Below are 16459 nucleotides of genomic sequence, written 5' to 3'. Positions count from 1 at the left end.
AGATGATGCTTAGATGATAGTTAAACCCTCTACTATTTGATAGACTGAAATTCTTTTGATTGTGTGTGGGATGGGTGCTAGGCCCCCTTACCCAAATTGATTACTCAGAGGCATCTTCAGATACAAAGAGGAAGCATTTATTTGGTCTTTGCAAGGAGAGGCCCAAGCACACCTGAGCAGATTGAGAGCCTCTCAGCTCCTATCTCCCAGCATTGTGCCTGGCCTGGCGGAATGGTAATAATGAATTAGTTAAACAGCAAAACACTTGGGTTCATTGAATGGACTGAAAAGGAAATAACCCTTGACCAATGGTCAGCAATGCTGTCTACTTCCTGTGGGTCACATAACTTCATGAAGCTTAGACCTAGGGTTTAACATTTCCTGCCCTACAGACTTCTGAGAATAGGGATCAAGTGACTTCCTGAAGCTTAGAGTCTGACCCACTCCATCTCAGAGACTTTTTGAGAAATCTTTACCTGGTCCCATTTAGTAGGATACATAATAATACTGTAGTAAATTTATTTATTTATTTATTTTTGCTGAGGCAATTGGGTTAAGTGACTTGCCCAGGGTCACACAGGCAGGAAGTGTTAAGTGTCTGAGGTCATATTTGAACTTGGGTCTCCTGACTTCAAGGCTAGTGCTCTATCCACTACACCAAATAGCCGCCCCTAGTAAGTTTATTTTTAATACACATTGCTTTATGAATCATATTGGGAGAGCAATAGGGAAAAATCATAGGAGAGGGGAAAAAAAAGAGAAGAAAGAAGTGAACATAAGTTGTGTTGATTTACATTCAGTTTTAGTTCTTTTTCTGAATTCAGATGCCATTTCCTGTCCAAAGTCTATTGGGATTCCTTTAGATCATTGAACTACTGAGAAGAACCAAGTCTTTCTCAGGTGATCATTGCCCATTCTTGCTATTATTGTGTACAATGCATTCCTGGTTTTGCTTGTTTCATTCAGCATCAGGTCATCTGATATTATGTATCAAATATATAATAATATGAAAGGAGATGCAATGAATTTAATTTACTTGGTAATTTAGGACTAAAGTAATATAGAATTTGTTTGAATTTTCTGTCATTTGTGCAGAGAAGCACAATACTTAATACTTAAAATAATATTCTTTTGTCTTCAGTTAGTTCTAAAATTTCCAGAAGTTTCTTACTCCTCTCAGGAGTAACCTCTAACCAGGTGACAAAATTCACCAGCACTGTGGCAATTAGCGAAGTAGATGAAATGCATCAGAAGATATTATATGTCCAATTTTGGCTTGCAAAAGTGATGGCTACCTGGGTTATGTAAGAAGGGAGAACAATTGCAGTTGCTTCTGCATTTATGACTTACTTCAATCCTACTGCAGAATTGATTAAGGATACAACTACAACTAAAGGTTTACTCTAGCAAGTCTTTTCATTTGCTTTGCCAATCTACTGGAAGGCTACTAGAATTGTGTATTCACAAGTTTCCACACCTTGTAGATCTGGTTTACCCTAGGCTGTATTTAGTACCTCTCGGCAAGCAGGTTTCATCTTCCTGCAAGGGTGAATTTTTAATAACATGGAAGGAAATTCTGATATATCCGAGATTATATATCTGTGAAAGAGATTTGAGAGTGACTTCTTGGTTACTGTAAGTTTGCAAAAAGTCATACTTGGTGCCCTCTAAGAAAATCGACAATTTACCTTGTCTACACTTCGTATATATAATTTTGTGCATGGTGTATCCCCCATTAGAAAGTGGGTCCACTGAGAACAGGGACTATTTTTGCCTCTGTATTGCCAAGAAGCTTAATAAATACCCCTTGAATGACTTCCTTACCTATAAGGAGTGTGTTTCGGAGCCTCTGAAGTTACAGTGTCCAGAAAATCATGAAAACTACTCCTTTAATTGATTTAAAAGCACATTGATGTCTTAGCAAGAGTGGACTATTAATGTCATATTGGCTATTCCTCAAATACAGACATTTATGGCAGTTTCCTCTGGGTAGGAATTTTTCCAGTTTGTTACATAAAGCTGCCCGTTTCTAAAAGGTAACTGGAACATATCAGTGTGAATCATAATTTAAAACACAGCTTTCCACTTGCGAAAGATTGGGCCAGGCAAGCTTTTGTAATAAGAAAATTAGGAAGGTGTCTTGATGGAGCACTTCATCAGATGGAAGAAGGAACAGCAATATTGGTAGGATATAACATTACCTCTAGACACATACCCACATATATACCTACACACATCCATTCCCAAATCTTTTCTAAGTTCTGGGTCTACTGGCTCATGTCATCAGGAACTCAGAAATGCCATTTTAAATAGATATACTACATATAAGCTGGAGTCACTTGTCACAGTCTACATACAGTTCTTGGGAATTACATCATGGAGCTCAGAACTAAGGATCTAGGAAATCAAACCCCATTACTACCTGGCAGAATTTTAGATAGAAGTCATGAGAATCCCTTCTGTATGTCAGTCAGTTTTGAGGATTTAACCTGTTAAAGCCCATTGGACAATCTCTGATAGAGGGAACAATGCGTTTGTAGTAGTTGCATTGTCCCAAGCTTTTATTTGTCTTGGCTTTTAGTTAACACCTATTTTAGAAATGTGATACCATGGTCTGTATATTAAGATACAACTATAAGGCTGAATACTTCTAACTTATATCTATGAATTTTGAAAGCACATATATACATATGTATGTGTAGACATACATGCATATATACATACACACATATACACACTCTACTATTAGATAATTAGAGGTAGTTCAATCTAGGATAGAAAGTTGGCTTTGGAGTCGATAAAACTTTCTGGGTTCAACTCCTACTTTTGATACATACTAGTAGTGTGAGTCTCCCCTCACCTAACTTCTACTCCTCTTCTCCCCAACCATGAAATATTCTAGGAGGTCCTATTAAGACCATAAGTTGTAAAGAGGGTACTGACCGCCATGACTAGAAAGGGTTTTCTTATCTGGGAAAAATGCTAATGATTTTACAGTACCAGTTCCTATCTTTATTACATATTTTTGATTGGGAAAAAGCAATTACTGTTGGTTGTAATATTTAGAAATGTTCTAAATGAGGAACTGAACATACAGTTTCTGCCAATCTTGCTAGGTGAAGAGACCTAGGTAGCTCAGTGGTCATTTGGGTTAAGAAATATGTGGATCAAGTTGGATTTATAACCATGCCCTGGAGGAACCTTCCATCCTGGGGACCTCCATTTATAGTGACTGCCGTTCTCTGATTCCTATTTCTGAGAATCACCAGATGCATCTATCCTTTGTCCTTCTACCGTGTCCTCTGTAGACTCAAAAAGAGTTGACATCCTTTCCTTCCACTCCCAATTCTGAAATAGTGAACCATGCTCTAATCAACTCAGCCTTGTTCCTCATGAATGTGCCAGGCCAGTCTTCTTTGAACCACTCCTTTGTCTTATAATCTTTAGGATCAAAGGTCATTGCTTATCTACCATTTCTCTACTTGTGTTTACTCTCTTGAGTTGGGGGAAATTCTAATCATATGTAAACAGGGACAAGTAGAGGTCCATTTTCTCTCTAGGATTAGTAAATAAGTCAAGGTCTTGCTTTGATAGGGTGCCCCCAATTATTGTGCTTAAATGACAGATTATTTCGTCTAGTCACCCTTCAGACTGAGATGACTTCAGAGCCCAATTTTGTGACCTTGGACAGGTCACTTAACTCCTGACTGTCTTACTTTCTTCATCCATATGAGGGAAATAATAGTACCTACTTCTCAGGGTTATTGTGATATAAAATGAGATAACATATGTTAAGTGTATTATAACTTTAAAGTGTTATTTAAATGCTATGATGGTGATTACACTATTTCTATTCAAAGGTTGATAGATGATGCCTGAGAATTCTGATAACATTCAAGTTCCAAATCTTTTTTGTTACTCCCCAACTGATAATGTTCTGTAAATACCCTCCAGAAATCCGATAATACACAGAATTATAAGAGATAACTCTTTCTGTAAAAAGTAAATGTAACAGAGAGATTTTCAAAGAGGCAAGTTTTATTTTCATAATACAGAAATTAAAATTGGAATCAAAGTTAAGTGGCCTGTCCAGAGCAATGAAAGCTCTAAAAGACAAAAAATATATTCTAATTACAATAAATTAAATCAACAAACATTAAGCTCTTACTATAAGTTAAATATTTTAATTATAAAGTTGTCCCATTTTCCTAGTTTTTTTTAATGATCTTGAACAAATCTGCTTTTGTGTAATTAACAGTAACATGGAAGTGATAGTAAACTTGGAAATATTTGTAAACATGAAATTTTTATAAATTAGTAATTCCTTAGCTTTTTTTTTTTTTTTTTTTGGAAGCAATTGGAGTTAAATGACTTGTCCAGGGTCATACTTCTAGTGTTAACTGTCTGAGGTCAAATTTGAACTCAGGTCCTCCTGACTTCAGCGCCAGCTCTCTATCCACCATCCACTTAGAATCCATTTAGAATTCTCTAAACAGATAGGTGTGAAAGTGAAAGTGGATATATTGCAACTGGAGTTCAGAAAGAATCTAGTTCAAATTTGGCTTCAAGATACTTGCTGAGTGAGCCTGGGCAAGTCACCTACCCTGTTTGCCTCAGTTTCCTCATTTGTCAAATGAGGTGAAGGAAGTGACAACCACTCTAGTGTCTTTGACAAGAAAGCCCAAATGGAATCATGAAGAATCTTGATTCAATCGAAATAACTGAACAACACTCACAATTGTCATTGGATTTTATATTCCATTTAAAATAACATTTGTAGAGATCTTATTTTTGTTATTGTGGCCAGTATATTTACCTCTCTTGCAAATTCAAGCAACTTAAACCATTCAATTTAGGGATTATTCTTATTTTAATCAGGGGGACTAATGTATATATACACTAAAACCTTAATCTGATGCTTTACTGTGCCATAGAGGGAGCCCTAGGTTCTCAAAGTTTATGTTAGTGGAACACAAGTTTTGGCAGTTTCTACCATATTGGAAAGGCTTTGAGTAGAGACCAACTATGGAGTCTATGTTTGTCTTAGGAACTAACCTAGCTAAATTCAAAAAGACTGGTTTTAATCACAGGATGATGGCTCTTTTAATCAAGCACCTCCCCGCAAAAAGTCATTTTGTAGGATTTGCAGTATGTATTTAATAGAAATAGTACCTAAACTGATAAAATTATGGACCCTTGAAGAAAGGAAATATATTGCTTTATGATTATTTTCATAATGATCCATTAATAAAACACATTGCTTTATATAACAGTTGTTATAATATTTGATAGAACTCTTTTGTGATGTAAAATATTTTGCTTGTCTAGTTTGGATTTTCTCATACTTTTGTACGTATATTTTTGTTGTTCAGTCATGTTCATCTGGGACCCTATTTGGGGGGCAAAGATATTGGAATGGTTTGCCATTTCCTTTTCCAGCTAATTTTATAGATGAGGAAACTGAGGCAAACAGTTAAGTGATTTGCCCCAGGTCACTTTGCTAGTACATATCTAACGTCAGATTTGAACTCAAAAAGACTCATACTCCTGACTGCAAGCCTGGTACTCTATCTACTGCACCAATTAGCTGCTATATATATATATATATATTTGATGAATGAACAGCTATATTAATATATAAAATATGAAGCCCTGATTTAAATATTATATTTGTTAATTTAACAAATACTTATTTAGCAATCTACATCCATAGCATTGTGCTAAGTCATACAGAAAATGCTAAAAAAGGAAAAGATAAAGGCCACATACTCACAGAATCACAATTTAGCCCATTAGCCCCTAAATCTTTATTTTACAGGTGAGGAAACCGAGGTCCAGAAATGTAAAGTGACTTTTCCTAAAGGCCATGCTGGAAGTAAGTGGGATAAATAGGCTCTGAATTTAGATCTTTCTACTCTAAATCCAGTATTTTTTCTTCATACCATGCTGAATCTTTTCTTATTAGAAAGTCTAGTTACTCTAAGAAATATCCATCTGTTCTCAAACAATTGTGTAGGCTGGAAATCTTTTTTGTAAAATAATAATGCATGTACTTCAAAATGCAGGTGTACATAAGAGACCTTTTCTTTTTAAATTAAAAAGCACAATTATGTTTGTTTCTCCTATCTCTCTCTCCTCACTCACCTTGAGATTCTGAAAACAGGCATATTTGATTCAAGTCAATTAATACACATAAAGTTGCCCCAGACTTTTCTCCCCTCATTTTAAAAAATAACTTTATTTTTCCAATACATGCAAAGATATTTTCCACCATTCACCTTTGCAAAATCCCATGTTCCAAATTTTTCTCCCTCCTTTCCTTCTAAATAAGCAATCCAATATAAGTTAAACATGTGAAATTCTTCTAAATATATTTGTCATGCTTTGCAAGAAACAAACCATAAGGAAAAAAAAACCAAGCAAACAAACAATTCTAACAACAACAACAACAAAAAAAGGTGAAAATACTAAGCTTTGATTTACACAAAGTGCCTAAAGTTTTCTCTGAATGCCTAGATAGAATATCCTAATTCCCCTTGGGCTAGAAGTGGCCGCAAATAAGAATTTCCTTCCAAGCACATGCAAGCTGAATTTATCCCATACCTTTAGTCTTCATTCTTCTGTAGAATCTCTATAGCTTTGGGTATGAGAGCCTGAGGTGCCTCTTTTGTGGCTTACCCTCTCCTCCCGCAAGTTCTTCTAAACTTCAGATTTGCAAGTAGTCATCCTTCCCATTCTGGATCCACTGACCACTATCCTTGTTCTGAGTTCTCTGGATAAAGACCCTTTTATATATGGCTTCCAAGATTTCTCCTTCTGACTTTCAACTATCATTCAAGACATTTAGCAAAAATTGTTAACCTACTGTGTGCAATCCACTGTGTTAGTTGCTGTCAAATATAGATAAGAGATAATCTCTGAACTTGAGAATTTATAGTTACTTTGAGGGACAAGAATTAAACACAAATAGGTATAATATACAATAATAAATAAGTTCATTAGAAAGTTTCAAAACAAAAGGCTTTGTGAAGTCCAAGAGGAAAGATTATTGTCAATAGGAAAATGGGAAAAGAATAAAACAACTATTATGAATAACATTGATAAAAAATCCAATCAAAGTGGAGGAGTGGCATTTGAAATGGGTGGTTTCAGCATGTGGAGGTCTTTAAATGCTAGAAGGGATCTATATTTTATTGACTGAAATTTTAGTACAAAGGTAGGTTACCTTCTTTCTGCTAAAGGCCATTTGGATATTTATAACATAATTGATGGGCCATACAAAATTATCAACTTATAGAACTCAAGCAGTGGAAAGTTGTTCCATATAGCTTTTAAGTTCATCATTGCCTCCAGTTGCCTTGGCATGGTCAGATCAAATTATCTGTCTGGCCCTTTTTTTCCTCCCCCCTACCCCTGTCCTAATAGTTTTAAACTATGTTATGAAAAGTGGATGGCCATCCTGGTATGCTATTTCTTATTTTTGATCTGGTCTCTCTGTCCATTTTGATTTTTCCAATTTTAAGTCCACTAGATGAGTAGTTTATGTGTTATCTTTATTATCATCCTTACAATGACAAAATGGAAGTTTAGATATTAGGAAAGGATTCAAATATAGTAGATTGCAGAGAGAAGACTCAAACAAGATTTTGTCCAGGAGCTCAGCAATGAAGTTCATAAGGTTAATATGAATCAGAAACATGTAGTCTCAATGCAGTTCTTTTAAAAAGCATTTAAATATTGTTAGAGCAATTAAAATTTCCATTAATAATAGATGTACATTAACATAAAGTTGGAAATGGAAATCATCTAAGGAATAATTATCTTTTTGAAAATCTTACTTAAGATGAAGAAAGAAGGCATAACTATTCCTGACACCTTCTATTCTTTCCCATGGACCCTTGCTTTTTTCTTTGGGACTATTTCTGCTTCCCTAATTGCTATATGCAAAGGTATGGAGGAAAATTGACATTTCCCAGGCAGAATAGAAGGAAGACTCAGTTTTTCAGGAGATGGGCAGGAAAAGGCGTTCTTTGGATCACTCTCCATGCAATTTGGTTCTCTTCTGCCTACTTTTTGCTTTTTAATTACAAAAATCTCAGGATAGTACTATGAAGTCTAACCTCTGAATTTTAATTGTATTTATTACCCATGTAATTAATAAATCTTCTATCTCTTTATCTTTGTAAATGTTGTAAACGGATCACCCCTTGGCTCCTTCAAGAAGGTCTGGTGAAATTCTCCCTGTGCAACAAGAGAACTGTTCGGTTCTGCAAACATATATTGTATCTAGGATATACTGCAACATATCTAACAGATATAGGACTGCTTGCCATCTAGGGGAGGAGGTGGAGGGAGGGAGAGGAAAAATCGGAACAGAAGCGAATGCAAGGGATAATGTTGTAAAAAAATTACCCTGGCATGGAGTCTGTCAACATAAAGTTATTATAAAATAAAATATTAAAAAAAATAAAAAAAGGTCTGGTGAAATTTTCATTTGGTTTGTTTCTCTAGTGCCTTTTCTATTTTCTGGTTCAGACTAGTAATTTAAAAAATGTTTTGCATAACCTTAATTTCAGAATAGAAGTCCTAATCAACTGAATCTAACCAGAAATAAAATATTTCACTACTGGAATCTTTTATCTCTGCCTAGATTAGGTTTTTTTCTTATCGTTTCTTTAAAGCCTAGTTTACAATTGTTTTCAGATTTGCCTGAGATTGTCAGTGTTACTTGAGGCAGTAAGAAATTAAATCTAGATAGGAACTCCCTGGGGGGTGGGGTGGGGGTGGGGGTTTCCACCGCTCAAGTTCCCTATTCACATAAAATCCCAGATCTACCCGTCTTTATTCAGTTGGGATTTCTTCAAAAAAGATCCCGGGGTGGTTTGTCATTTTCTTTTCCAGCTCATTTTACAGACCAGGAAATGGAAGCAAATAGGTTTGAATGACTTGCTCAGGGTCACTCGACTAAGAGACCTTCCCCCTCTCACGTAATGATATTTAAAGTTACAAAGTACCTTACATTTATCTTCCTCAGACTGAAAATAAGTTTGCTTTAGGCAAAACACTGTGTAGCAAATTGAAGACTTAAGCTTCTACTCAATGCCACGCCAGGTGTTAAGCCCAGACGATACTAAGACATAAGGCAGTCTCTGTCCTCAAGGAGTTCCATCAATCAATCTTGTAATTGGTTTATTCTTACATCAGTCCAGTAAGTTAGTTAGGCCTTCAGCATCATCATAGCACTCTCACGCCACCGTTTTACGGATAAGGAAATCGAGGTTCCGTCATTTGCCTGGGAGAGGAAGAGGAGTAACAAAGCTGGGATTCGAACCCACGTTTTCCTTACTCTCAGGCCAAAGTCGCACGACGTAGAGAATCAGAGCAGGAAACAGCTTTCGGTCAATTTCAGGCAGGAGTGGGGAGGTCCGGAATCTTCCCGCCCCATAAGGTGCGGGGGACCTAGAAGCTCACAGGCATGGAAGGAGGTAGGGTGGGGTGGGAGAGGGCTTGCCAACGGTCACATGGTACAGACCGCTGGAGCGCGCAAGCGGGCGCAGTCCGGACCGACCCCCGAGAAAGGGCTGGATTGGCAGTGCGGAGCGAGGGTGATGCTCGAGCTGTAAACGCCCCCGCAGGGGGCTCAGTTGGTAGGTTGAGGCCTCGGGGCCTCGGGTGTCTCGGTAGTCGTAGCTTCGATCTTCTCTTGCCGGGTCGGACCGCTAGTTGCGCAGCAGCAACTTGATTTACCTCCGCCCAATCCGCCCAGCGCTCGGCGGATTATGTAAGGACTGCTGGCCCCGCCTCACCGCGCCCCGCCCCTGCCGGCCTCTGACGGGTGGAGAACGGAGGAATAGGAGGTGGGGAGAAGCCGCCGCCGCCGCCGCCGTCGCCACCAACTTCAGACCTAGCTGCGGAGCCTGGCCGCAGGAAGCCGGGCCCCCGGATCCCCAGTCGCCCAAACCGGGGCCATGGCAGCCGGCGCCCTGCTCCTGACCCCGACCCGGGCTGCGGCCCCGCAGCTGCTCCTCCCTACCCGACGCTGAGCAGACGAGCTGCCGAACCGTACAGCGTTAGCCGTCCCTGTCGCCGCCACTGCGGCTCCGGCTTCTGCTCCTACTTCTTTTCGGCACAAGTTTCTGCCGCTTCGTAGAGCAGCCGCGGAAGGACCAGTGAGGGGCCGAGGGTCCGCCGTCCCTGGCCCTCCGGCCATGTGGGGGCGATTCCTGTCCTTGGAGCCCGGCGGCCCCGGCGGAGTGCGCAGCTACCCCACGGGTAAGAAGCGAGGGGCCAAGAATGGCCAGGCCCGGGCCCGGGGTTGCGGGAGAGACCCACCCCGTGCGGCTGCCCTGCCCGGCCCGATTGGGGCTGTGTCCCCGCCCGCTCTTTCTCACGCTTCACCCCAGTCCTCTCCATCCCCTTTTTCTCTTCCCCTTTCCTCTTGTCGGCTTGAAGCTGCACGAGTGACATCTGGCGGGGTCCCCGGAGTTGCTCTGCCTTCCCCCGACCCCCAGAATCCCCGCCCCCGCCTCTGAGGCTGCTGCCTGCTCCCCCCAAATCTCCAGACGCCCCGCAATCTCAACTCCAGGCGGGGCCTCCTGGTTTGGGCGCAGTCTTTGTTGCCCCTCTTCACCTTGTTGTGTGGATTTAAAAAACGATCCTCCCCCACGAAGGATTGGAAGGGAGAGGAATCGGGGTGCCCCCAGCTCCCCGCCTGGAAGCGGGGGGGAAGGGCTCGGCTCTAAGGCTACTGCAATGTGGAGGGGACCAGGAAATGCAGTTAATATTGTGGCTCTTTGTGGGAGGGGTTCCTTTTTTTGCTGGGGGAACGGCAGAAAGCGCCCCCAAGCTTCTCTAGCCGCCCCCAGCTAGAGGAAGTAACGTCGCCCCTGCGCCTTAGGGGGGCGGGTTCTCCTGGTCGGGAATGGGCCCGAGCGATAATTAGAACCTCCTTATGTCGGGAGGAGGCGGCGAGAAAAAAACCGCTATTTCGAGGGTTTGTTTCTGGGGCGGGCAAGGAACCCTCCGTGCCAGCATTTGCAGGAACATGGAATTCAATCTGAGAACCGTTTTTCCTATCTCCTTTCTCCTCAAGTTTAAGGGACTGGGAAGAAGAGTCCTGCACTGACTTTGAACCTACCCCTTGGGTTCTCTCTTTGCGTCACTCCGGGATGGATAATTGAGTCTAGTACCTTGCATGCTCACGGCTTGCCTGGAGGAACTGTTAGGTGATTGCATAGATACAGGTTTACCATTTCCTTTCTGCTTTTGTGACTTGTGACACTGAATTTTTCTGTGATCCGGGTTGGAGTTAGCCATCTAAAAAGTCCCTTTTAAATTTGGGCAAGCAATCAAAAGACGACTTTGGTCCAGAGGTTCTATATAGAATGGATTTGTTCTCTTGCCCCCTGCAGGTTAGCATTTGCACTAAAATTTCTTAAAGTTTATTATATTTACAAAATAAAACCCCAAGTATTGCTTCACTTTGTTAAATGCCAAAACTAAATCTAGCATCTCATTTAATCCAGAATGGCATTTAAATCAGAACTTGAAATAAAGTAATTATAAATTAGATCAGAAATTTGGATTGTAGCTTTTTTTTCTTAGAAATATACATATTAACACTACTAGAAAAGTTTTGAAATCAATATAATATATAAAACATAATTAATATTTTGAACATTCATTTTTAAATAATTGAAACAACCAGAAGCTTTACTTTTGTTGGTTTTACTGACAAAAAATATATGGATGAAATAATTATTTTACCTAAGTTACTGTTTTTCTTCTGATATAGATTGTAGTTGAGATTTCTGAAAAATTTTTAAAAACAATCTTTTGAAATGTGTCTATTCTATTAGAAAATACTGTTAATCTGTAAATAATAATGGTAGTTATCAATAGCAAATTTACTTCCAGAGATTGATACCATCTGGTAATACTTTTTATAATTACTTGGGGGGAGCGAGGTTTTAGTTTGTTGTATGTATAGATTCATAAAGGTATTGAGTCCATTTAAAAATTGTTTTCTACCAGAGAACTGCTAGGGTAAAGGGGGTAAGAGGATAATGCATTTTATGAGATGTGGGAGAATAAAGGAAGTAATTGATTTTAGTGATGCCCTTTTAAAATGTTATCAGCTTATAATTGTCGTTGGCATATGCCAGAGATAGATTCTAATGTATGAGTATCAGTTATTCATATTTATATGTAGGTTGTCCCAAAACTGCATCATGACTTTTGGGACTTAAAAAAAACCCTATTTTTCTCAGAATGAATCTTAGAAGTGAGTTGTATAAAGTATTTTTTCTCCATTTTTCAAACAAGGGCACTAATGATGATAAAATGAAATGTAAATGTTTTAACTTTAATAAATGTATATATTTAATTCAGGGTTTGAATTACTATTCCAGTGAATTAAATTGTTCCTTAATTATGTTGAGAAAACAGCTTGGTAAAATGTATAAGATTATAAAATAATATAGAAAACAGCTATAAGTAATAAGGTGATTGTATATTTTTTCAATTCTTATTCAATCCTCTATTAAGAGGAAAATCTTTATAGAGTCTTCCTTGAAAGCATTTTTGTTTTTAAAAATAAAATGTGGCTTTAAAAACAGGAACAGCTGGTGAAGGTCAAAATATGGTCTCAGTATTGATCCACGTAGGACATTTTTAGTACTGACAATTTAGAGCAAATATCTGTTTTTCTAAAGTTTTAAAGACAGTCTTTTAAAAAAGCATTCTCCAAATATGATTTTATTACAACATATCAGTTAGTAGTGTTTTTAGTTTTGAATGCCAGTTGTGAGGCTAAGTAATAACTATGAAAGTAAGAAAGTATAAGACAAAAGGGAGTGGGGAAGATAAAATGAAAAAATAAGGCTATTCTGGTGGGATATTCTAGATTGCTGCCTGAAATTACTTCTTGTACTTCATTTAATATGTCAGTGACATATTAGATTATCCAAGCTAATATTAGATTAATATTAACTGTTAAAATGCTTGCTTTTTTTTTTTTAAACTAGTTTATATCTTTGTGTTTTTTTGCTCTTTTCCTTTATCCTCTTTCCCTTTCTTGGACACACACACATGTTGGTAAGAAACTTTTGAAATGAAGCATTGATTCATTTAGAAGTGTAGCATCTTAGTAACATGTTGTGAAGTTGCTGTTTTGTCATAAATATTTATCTATATTTTCAAGATTAATATTTGTCCTGAGATGGTGTAGTGCTTTGATACTTTTTTAGTGCCACAGTTTCATCATTCACTCAATTTTTACTTCTCATTCTGTGTACATTTTAGAGAATTTGAAGATGTATACCTGGAAAGGAATTACAATTCATTTATTTATTTATTATCATTATATTTATTTATTTATTACTTAATTGGTCTCAAGATACCTTCAAACCATTACTTTAAAAATAAGTTTTTAATTGTTGTTTTGTTTTGGTTTTACATCGCAAATAGTTTTCCTTCCCCTCTTCTCCCAGACAGCTATCCCATGCAACAAATACATGACAAAAAAAAAGAAAAGAAAAGAAAAAAAGAAGAGGAAAAACATCATAACTGATTAGTACAGTGAAAATTAAAAAAAAAAATTGTGATATACAACATTCTGAACTTTTTGCCCCTGTATACCTATCTATACTATATATATATTTTTAAAAATTGAGGAACCTAAAGTTTTTGTTTGAGTTATATCTATTACTATTATACTAAAAATTAGAACTAATAGTAAGAAACTTATCTGAAGTTAACAATTTATGTTTTAAAAGAAAAAATTTTTTACAACAAAAAAAATGAGAAATGGCATTGTTTTACATATTGAACAAAGTTACCTCTGCAATTGCATTTATTATCTTCTGTAATTTGTTTCCTTTGCTAGAACCTCATTCAGATTGCACTTGCAGGTTACATTCTCAAACTACTCATGTCACAGGGTATCCTCCATACCTGGAATACTCTTCCTCCTCATATCTGTCTACTGTCTTTTTTTAAGGTCCAATTAAAATCCTATTTTCTATGGGAAGCCTTTTCCTAATCCCTCTTAATTCTAGTGTCTGCCCTATTTTATTTATTTATTTTTTATCTTATAAAACAAGTTGTATGAATTTGCTTCTTGCCTGTCTTCATAAGATTAAGGGAAGGGACTGTTTTTTGTCTCTTTTTGAAGGGAAGGGACTGTTTTTTGTCTCTTTTTGAATCCTCAAAGACTTAGCACAGTACATGATATGTAGTAAGTATTTAATAAATATTTATTGAATATGACCGATTTATATAAGTGTGAGAAGAAAGGCATCTTGTCTGGGAATTTCCAAGGTTGCATTTTGTTTAACTGTCAAAATTCTTTTACAAAATCAGTAGACAGTGACATATCTTTTCTTTTTCTTTCTTTCTTTTTTTTTTTTCTGAGGTAATTGGGGTTAAGTGATTTGCCCAAGGTCACATAGCTAGGAAGCGTTAAATGTTTGAGGCTGGATTTGAACTCAGATCCGTCTGACTTCAGGGCTAGTGCTCTGTCCACTGTACTGTCTAGTCCCAAGAGTGATATATCTTTTATAATCCTCTTAGTTGTATAACACCTTCAAGAGCTTGTTCTTTCATTGATATATTTTAATTAAGGACACAATAGCTGATTGCATGTACCTTTCTCATAGCACTTTAATAGAAATGAGAAAGTAGCCTTATGTGTAGGCAATTGCTACTTATTTGGCTATTTATTTTTTGATATAAGTAGTGCCCATTATTTTTTCCTTTCTTTTGGAATTTTTTCCTCTGGGGTATTGGAAATGTAACGTTTAGAGTGAATAGTTTAATTAAGCTACGGACTTTTTTTTTTTTTTTTTTTTTTTTCCCCCCCCTTGAAGCATTTGGGGTTAACTGATTTGCCCAGGGTCACACAGATAGAAAGTGTTAAGTGTCTGTGACCAGACTTGAACTCTGGTCCTCCTGATTTCAGGACTGGTGCTCTAATCCACTATACCAACTAGCTGCCTGAGGTTTTTTTTTTTTTTTTTTTTTTTTAAGTGTTTAGTGTGGAGCTTACTGCTTGTAAATGTTTTATTCCATGTGTATTTAATTAGATTTAGCATGTTGCCTTTTTAAAAAATTGCTTTCGCTGTATCTTTACATAGTAGTATATTCTGTATCATGACAATCATGAATAATAATCAAAGTTTGATGAAAATAGAGTGGCACTGAAATAACTGGCAAATCTACAGTTCTTTTGGTTTCATCTACAAATAAGCTGCAGGCAAGCCTATGATTTGACTTCATTGTATTTTGTTATAAGTTGTCAGAAGGCTCATTTCCATCCCAACTACTTTCCAGAGTTATGCTATTTTCTAGATTGTGTTTTATAAATTAGGTTGTACTTTAAATTAGTGTTTTCTTTGGATACCATGTTTTGGTTATCAAGAAGATCATATATTTTCTTTTTTTAGTCTTGTTAACCATCCCAAAGGAAAGACAATTGTCAAATGTCTCTTCTTTTGTCCTTTTGCCATTTTTTTGAGTTAATAGTTTTGTTTCAATAGGTCTTTTGAGTGCTATAGTATTTGCTTGCTCAATAGAAACATTCCTGGATCAAAGGGTATGCACAGTTTGATAACTTTTTGAACATAGTTCTAAATTACTTTTCAGAATGGCTGGATCTCTTAACAATTCCACCAACTATGTATTAGTGTCCCAGTTTTCCCACATCCCTTCCAACATTCGTCATTATCTTTTCCTGTCATCTTAGCCAATCTGAGAAGTGTGTAGTGATATCTCAGAGTTGTCTTTATTATTTTTTGTTATTGTTATTGATTATCACATAATTTTTTTTTAAATTAAAACTTTTCCATGGGTAATTTTTCAAAATGGATCCTTAGAAAACTTTGTTCCAAATTTTTCTCTCCCCCTTCCTCCTCCCCTAGATGGCAGGTAGTCCGATACATGTTAAATATGTTAAAATATATTTTAAATGCAATATATGTATACACACACACACACACACATATATAGTTATTTTGCTGCACAAGAAAAATTGGATCAAGGAAAAAAAACCTAAGAAGGTAAACAAAATGTAAACAAACATCAGACAATGTGAAAATGCTATATTGTGGTCCACGTTCAGTTACCACAGGCTTTCTTCACCATTGAACAATTGGAATTGGTTTGAATCATCTCATTGTTGGACATGAGAGTCATGTCCATCAAAATTGATAATTGTATAGTCTTGTTGCTGTTTATAATGATCGCCTGCTTCTGCTCATTTCACTTAGCATCAGTTCATGTATGTCTCAGAGTTGTCTTAATTTATAGTTCTCTGATCAATAGTGATTTAAAGCATTTTCTCATGTGATTAGAAATGGTTTAATTTCTTCATCTAAAAATTGTTCATATCCTTTGACCATTTATCATTTGGAGAATGGCTTGAATTCTTATAAGTTTGAGTCAGTTCTCTATATGTTTTAGA

The 16459-nt window shown here is 37.2% G+C and overlaps 1 protein-coding gene across 3 annotated transcripts in view; it reads left to right on the top strand.

Moving 5' to 3' along the window:
- The window catches only part of CEP85L (centrosomal protein 85 like), a 236514-nt gene that overhangs the window by 62365 nt on the left and 157690 nt on the right, over positions 1-16459 (top strand). For 2 of the 3 annotated variants that reach the window (XR_007953619.1, XM_051997619.1), the window contains exon 1: positions 10115-10272. The exons of the other annotated variant lie outside the window; for it this stretch is intronic. Coding sequence is in view for 1 of the 2 variants with exons in the window: in XM_051997619.1 (XP_051853579.1) it covers positions 10209-10272 (64 nt within the window). In the remaining variant the exon portion in view is untranslated. Of the gene's footprint in view, positions 1-10114; positions 10273-16459 lie in introns of those variants that run through there. 3 annotated transcript variants of the gene reach the window in all.

Source organism: Antechinus flavipes, chromosome 4 (assembly GCF_016432865.1).
Source record: "Antechinus flavipes isolate AdamAnt ecotype Samford, QLD, Australia chromosome 4, AdamAnt_v2, whole genome shotgun sequence".
Taxonomy (NCBI): domain Eukaryota; kingdom Metazoa; phylum Chordata; class Mammalia; order Dasyuromorphia; family Dasyuridae; genus Antechinus; species Antechinus flavipes.
The sequence above is the reverse complement of the archived record's forward strand: the minus strand, read 5'-3'. Positions and strand labels throughout refer to the sequence as shown.